The 6724-nt window shown below is 21.4% G+C and overlaps 2 protein-coding genes across 3 annotated transcripts; one reads left to right on the top strand and one right to left on the bottom strand.

The window, feature by feature from the left end:
• Positions 1–47: 47 nt before the first annotated feature.
• LOC122715024 (26S proteasome complex subunit SEM1) lies at positions 48–1714 on the bottom strand. 2 transcript variants are annotated; one of them, XM_043936889.1, is made up of 4 exons: positions 1596–1714; positions 538–703; positions 349–445; positions 48–129 (listed from the first exon to the last, which is right to left on the bottom strand). In XM_043936889.1, exons 2-4 carry the CDS (start codon positions 620–622, stop codon positions 81–83), a joined length of 231 nt encoding a protein of 76 aa, XP_043792824.1. In that variant the 5' UTR covers positions 623–703; positions 1596–1714; the 3' UTR covers positions 48–80. The 2 variants fall into 2 exon arrangements, with proteins under 2 accessions (XP_043792824.1, XP_043792825.1); XM_043936890.1 differs by lacking the exon at positions 1596–1714 and adding an exon at positions 841–859.
• Positions 1715–1771: 57 nt separating this feature from the next.
• Positions 1772–5332, top strand: LOC122715023 (sugar transporter SWEET1). The gene is made up of 6 exons (XM_043936888.1): positions 1772–1910; positions 2396–2473; positions 2729–2852; positions 3521–3676; positions 4792–4911; positions 5004–5332. Exons 1-6 carry the CDS (start codon positions 1834–1836, stop codon positions 5109–5111), a joined length of 663 nt encoding a protein of 220 aa, XP_043792823.1. The 5' UTR covers positions 1772–1833; the 3' UTR covers positions 5112–5332.
• The last annotated feature ends 1392 nt before the right edge of the window (positions 5333–6724 follow it).

Genomic DNA, 6724 nt, shown 5'->3' on the forward strand with positions numbered 1-6724 from the left:
TCAAATGAAATTTAAATGTATATGAAATCTCAATAAGTTAATACATATTTATGAATAATAATATTTAATTTATAATTTCATTATGATTCCTTTCCTTTGTTTTGAGCCTTTTGTTTCTCTAATTGTGCTCTGAAACAAATTATTTTAAAAAATTATTTAATATGCTTTTTTAATATATATTAGTGTAAATATCTTAATATTTTGAAAAAAATTTATATCGGAGATAAATTATTTTTAATATAAACCTTTTTATTACATTGGAAATATTAATATAATAAGACGTTTAATTATTTATGCATAATTTGTTAAAAAAACATTTTTGAAAAATAATATTACAATACGAATTACCTTAATTGCTGATTAAAGTCATCTTCTACATCATCATCATCCCAGTTATCCTCCCAAACACTGATATCTTCGTTGTCTTCATCTACTGCAGTCCAATCTACAAAGTCATTCAATCAAATTGAGGTTAGAATACTACAAGAATACTTTTATTGAATTTTAATAAATATACACGATATTGAATTATTTTACCTTCTGCAGGGAATTCTTCAAATTCATCATCCTCTTCTAATAATCCTAAATCAATTTTTGATTTATCGTTTTTACTTTCTGACATCGTGAAGTGAATTAACACAGATCGCACAATAATGTTTTATGGAGTAAAATCTTATTTGAATTTTCTAGATTTTTCTTGTTACTAAAAATAAAATATTCAATATTGATAATTTTGAATTAAAAAAAGATATTTTAGATAGATTATTATAGTAAATTTCTTGTAAAATAAACAAAAACAAAGCAATATATAATATTTCTTATAATTAAATAATTAATTACATAAAATATTAATAATGCAAAAATAATGTTTTTGTATATATTGTTCCATTTTATCTTTGTATTTGATTATTATAAATATTATCTTATTTTCTTTTAATTAATTCATTCAGGATTCAAAAAAATTACTTACATATTGAAGATACATACAATAAGTTTATCTATCATGGATACATAATATTTATGACGCAAGTATAATATCTTTTTCTAAATAAATCATTTTTTTCAGATATGAATAACGTAAATTAAATTTATTGAAAATTTTTTTTAAATAAAAGTAAATTTAATTTTGAATTAAATATTTTAATATTTTATTAACTATTTATATTCAAATAATTTTTAGTGAAATAATATATGTAACAGAATTTATTTAAATTATATTATAGATATTTAAAATTAGCGCTAAAAAAATTGAATCTTTGTTAAATCACCAGATTGCGTTGATCACGCTCATTGATTATAACACGCATATGCTATTTACTGTTTTATATAGTTCAATAAAATATTATTGAAATAAATATGTGTAAAGTGTTGTACAATTAAATTATATCATACATAAAAATATTGTGTGAAATAATAATTTTTAATTTGAAAATTAAAGCTATATAATTTAATTTTTATTAATCATACGAGCTGCAAATACTTAAGATATATTCAAAATGATTAAATATGTTCGATTATTTTATCATAAAAAATGGAAATTTCCTTATATTCTTTTTTACATGACATAGTATAATTATGACGTAATAATTAAATACCTTTGATTTCATTTATCAAAAATTGACAATCGATTGGAATTTATGCCGATAAGCAAAAAGTGTACGTTTATGTCGCAGTGGGGCGACACATTAGCGTCGCAAATGGAAATAATATTACCAATCATTATCTTTTTTCCTAATCTTCCTATTTATACCGGTTGCACTCCATTCAGTTTCCTAGTGATGAAGTGATTCATAGTAGTTACTGAGTTTAGAGGAAGATAACTGTTAATCTACAATGGGCTTAGAGAATTATAAAGAACTTGTGGCATCATGTGCCTCAATTTGTACAATGGGTCAAATGTTATCTGGAACGTAAGTTGAAAAAATACGAAATATTTATTTAATTTATATGTTTTTTGAAAATATAACATTTGATTTCTATTACAAAACATATTTATAATAAAAAATATTTGAGTAATTCAATAGAAATATTATCGTCCTTTGATACTTGCATTTTTTCTTCCACGTGATAATAAATATAATATAATTGATTTCTCGCTTGTACAGTAGATCTATATCTATATTTTTTAGATCTATATATATGATATTTAATACATAAATTTGTATAATGAAATTATAGTCATAAAGTATATTCGTCACATATAACTTTATAAACCATTTAAGATTATATTTTTCATTTTATCAATTTAATTTAAAAAATGTTGCAAATAAATATAAATAAAAATATTATATATATAGATTTTATATAAAAATTTTAAATATTAAATAATAGAAAATAATAATAGAAGATTTGATTATAATTTAATTGTTTAAATTTAAATGTCACTTAATTATAGATTGATATGTAAGGATATTTATAAAAAAGGCTCATCCGAAGGTTTTGATTCCATGCCTTTTTTGGGTGGTATAGGAATGTAAGTGTAATACTTTATTTAATACAAAAAGCATAATGATGACTAAGTAATGTTAATTAATGTTATTTAAAAACATTATTCTGTTAATTATTTTAATCTGTTATATTGTATAGTAAAAATATTTAAATATATCAATATTTTTGTTCATAATTGAAGTATTTTTTTTTCTTTTGTGAAAAAATATGTTATAATTGTAATATAAAAAACCTATAGATTATCTAAGTAGAACTATAATAAATTAAAAATTTTATATAGGTGTATTTTAATGCTTCAATATGCATGGATTTTGAAAGATATTGCAATGATTAATGTTAATGTTTTTGGATTACTCACAAATATGGCATACATGGCTGTATTCTATTATTACTCACCACACACGGTACGAATTTATATTTCTCAATCAAATTGCATGATGTAGCTTCTTTCATTGTATCTTCTTGTGTCTTTTTTTATTTTTTATGTTTAAAATCTTTAATTAATAATTTGTTGTTATGTATAATAGATGAAATTAGATATTTAAGTTTTAAATATAAATATGAAATCTAAATTAAAAACAAGAAGTTTCATATTTATAACGTATTTTAATTAATAACATTTCTAATTTCTTAATATTTTAATAATAAATTTAAAACAATAAATTTTTGATATTTAAATATATAATTATTAAAAAAATATAATTAAATAATAAAATCATATATATTCTATTCATCTGTAGTATAAGAAATATAATTATACATAAATATTAATTTGTATTATTATTTTAAAAATAGTATCGATATTTTTTAAATGATTCATTTTATATTTATACATTTTAATTTATCAATTTGTTTATAAATCTATGACAGAATCGATAGATATATGATTTACCACGAGATTTGTATTTTTATTAAATTTCGAATAATTATAATAAAATATATCGATAGTTTGGTAAAATTATATCTTTAGAGAAGAACGAAAGTTCCTGCTGTACGAAGAAATTTCGGACAAATATTTCTAACCACATCAGAAGCTGAATAAATATTTGATATCAAGTCTTCGCATTTTTAGAAACATATACTTGCTTTGATAGGCAAGGCAACAACTTTTGTCATGGTCTTTCTTGCATATGCACAAGTGGAAAGTCCCGAGAAGATCGAATTTAGATTCGGTTTGATTGTGACAGTGTTATTGTTGCTCTTAGTAGCATTTCCTCTCGTACATCTTGTAAGTACAAATTTTATGTATATTATTTTATAAAATAAATAAATCCAACAAATAAAAGATTTAATAAAAATATAACATTAATTTTATTAAATATAACATTAATTAAAAATGTAACATTAATTTATTGACATATAAATATTAATAAATAAATATTAAAAATGAAAATTAATAATGAATATTAAAAAATTTAAAAAATAATTACGTATTTCACAAAAATAATTTTATCAATATATATTGCTAAATAGTTAATTCTTTTTTATACAATAATCGACGAAGAATTTTGCAATCATTGCACAATAATTCTGTGTTGCGACAAGAAGTTTTAAAAAGTTATAAGCTGTGGCAAATCATGCGAAAAATGTGTAATCATAACAATAGAAATAGCGAAATGAAAATTTTAAAACGTTAGAATTGATTGTCTCTGTAAGACTAGTTATAATTATAAAATGTAAGATTTGAAATTAATATATAATTCTCAAATTTTATTCTTTCTTATTGCGTTAATTTCTGATTAATCAAAGTATTTTTCGTGATATACGTCATTGAATGTAACAATGTTTAATTCATTTTTAAACGAGCGATTATTTCTCCGTAATCTTTTAATTTAACATAGATATTTCAAATATGTTGCATTTGTATCGCATTCAAAATAATGCTTATGACTTATGATTTTAAAGAGTTGACTTATGATTTTAGAGTTAATATATACACATATAAATACAATTTATTAATATTAAAAATATCGATTAATAAATATAATATAAATTCAAATGTTAATCTTTAAAAAAATATGAAAATTTATAAAATAAAAAATTAAACAAAGATATTTTAATATATTAAAATATCATTTTTTAAAATATTATGATATTTAATATATTATATATATTTAAAATATTACCGTGAATAATATTGTTATACATTTGCATAAAACAAATAATGCAAATAAAAGTTTCGCTTGAAATATTAAATTTCAAGCTTTTTTAAATATTAATTTAAAATTAAATGATTTATGTGCAATGATATTTAATAAATTGTTTATAAAAAATGGATTTATTGGATTTATTTGAATCGTTAATTGTTAACGATAATTGTTGTTTTTTTCTTTTGTTTATCAGAGAAAAATTATAGAAACAAAAAATACGGATATTCTTCCATTTCCGATCATATTTATGGGTACTATTGTCACATTTTTATGGTTATTATATGGTCTCATAATTAATAACGTTTTTATTATCGTAAGTAAACTATCTGTTTTTTATTATTTTCAAGCAAATTATTTATTTTAAGAAATATATATTAATCGCTAATACGTTATATTTTTTTAAAGTTTCAGAATTCGGTAGCTTTTGTTTTATCTTTGGCACAAATGTCGTTATTCGTAATATACCCATCGAAATCGAAAAACAAAGAATCCACACAAAAGAAAACGGAATAAGAAAAGTGAAGTGAAATTATGTAAATATTAAAAGCGTGTAGATTTCAACAAAAATTTTATCTTCAGCTATTAAAATTTATCTACACGTATACTGATTAAAATAAGTTTTAACAATTCCAATAGTTTTATTATATAATATACATCACATTATTAGCCACGACTGTGCCTACTATTGTGCCTAGACAATTTAAAAAAAATAAATAAGATTTTTTTAAATTAAACGATATTTATATTTAATATTTATAATTAAATATTAAAGAGTATTTTTTAAATCCTGAATATTGTAAATTATATTGGTAATATTTTAGGTTTAGTTACAATATAAATATAGATTTTCATTAAATTATATTTCTACAAAAATGTATTTATAAATCGTATTAATTAAAACTTTTCAAGTTTACATTATATATATTCAAATATTGTATAAAGATAATGTATTTTTAATAGTGTATTTATAAATATTATTTTTAGTTATAAGTTTAAACTATAAAAATAAATTTACTCGTTATATATTATTTTTAATTATAAGTTTAAACTATAAAAATAAATTTACTCGTTATACGTATATATATATATTAATAATACAATTGTGGACAAGGCAAAAAAAGGGGGAGATCTCCCCTTTCAATTATTTAAGTCATACGTTATATTTAAAACAGGAAGATCTGTTCAATAGGATAACAATGGTTCAAATGATTATGAATTTTGGTAATTATCTACGTAAGTATATTGACTTGACATTATTATTTATAAAGAAATCAATTTCTTTTTAATTCAATCCTAATAAATCCTAATCATTTTTCTTTAATGTTTACCATTACTTATTTAATCGAATTTGCATAAATTTTTGTTTATAACTAATAATAACAAAATTTTAATCTAAATTTTAATAACTTTATCATTTATAAAAATTCTTCATTTCCAAGTTCTATTTCTAAATAATTTATTACATAAATATTACAACAAACAAAATTTCTATCATATAAATCTTATCTTATCTTAATGTTTCTCTAAAAAAATTATGATATTACTTCGTCAACAAATGAGCGTTCCTTTTTCAATAGAATCTATTACGCAAATTGTATACGTTTATTAATACGCGCAAAAACGATGTAATACTTGTCAATGACTGACACAATCTTCGATGAGGAGCATGTGTGCGTTCGCGTCAGGTCTACTCTATTAAGAATAACCAAAGGTGATTACCATTTTACTTTCTACACGACCACGTTACGCAGCATGCAAATGCAATTCTCCTGGCAACTGGTTTCGTCCCCTTACGATTTACGTCTACGATGGCTCGTTAGTAGTCTCTCTTGGTATCGGCTTATTATATGAGCGACGTACATCATCGCTTGACTTTCTGATCGAGTTTGCTGGTTAATAGCAGGAAATAGCAGCCTTCTATGTAGACAGTAGCATGTCTGGTATATGCCGTGGTCAGTAACGTGTTCGATTGTTCGACGGACACTGGCATTCTATGATCTCACGCGTGAAATAGAAAATAGAACTGAAATAGAAAATAATATAAAATAGAAAAAAAATTTTCTTCTTTCTTTTGTGCTGATTTGAACTTAATAAAGTAAAGTAAATATAAAAAGTAAATTATATGG

Source organism: Apis laboriosa, unplaced genomic scaffold (assembly GCF_014066325.1).
Source record: "Apis laboriosa isolate Shangri-la unplaced genomic scaffold, ASM1406632v1 scaffold34_cov151, whole genome shotgun sequence".
Classification (NCBI taxonomy): Eukaryota; Metazoa; Arthropoda; class Insecta; order Hymenoptera; family Apidae; genus Apis; species Apis laboriosa.

Bases quoted from the DNA above. Each gene is read 5' to 3' on its own strand.
- LOC122715023 (XM_043936888.1), top strand. From the start codon at position 1,834: ATGGGCTTAGAGAATTATAAAGAACTTGTGGCATCATGTGCCTCAATT. The intron at 2,474-2,728 runs GTAAGTGTAATA...AATTTTATATAG, and splicing joins TTTTTGGGTGGTATAGGAAT to GTGTATTTTAATGCTTCAAT. The intron at 4,912-5,003 runs GTAAGTAAACTA...ATTTTTTTAAAG, and splicing joins TTAATAACGTTTTTATTATC to TTTCAGAATTCGGTAGCTTT.
- LOC122715024 (XM_043936889.1), bottom strand. From the start codon at position 622: ATGTCAGAAAGTAAAAACGATAAATCAAAAATTGATTTAGGATTATTA. The intron at 446-537 runs GTAAAATAATTC...ATGACTTTGTAG, and splicing joins TGAAGAATTCCCTGCAGAAG to ATTGGACTGCAGTAGATGAA. The intron at 130-348 runs GTAATTCGTATT...AATTTGTTTCAG, and splicing joins GACTTTAATCAGCAATTAAG to AGCACAATTAGAGAAACAAA.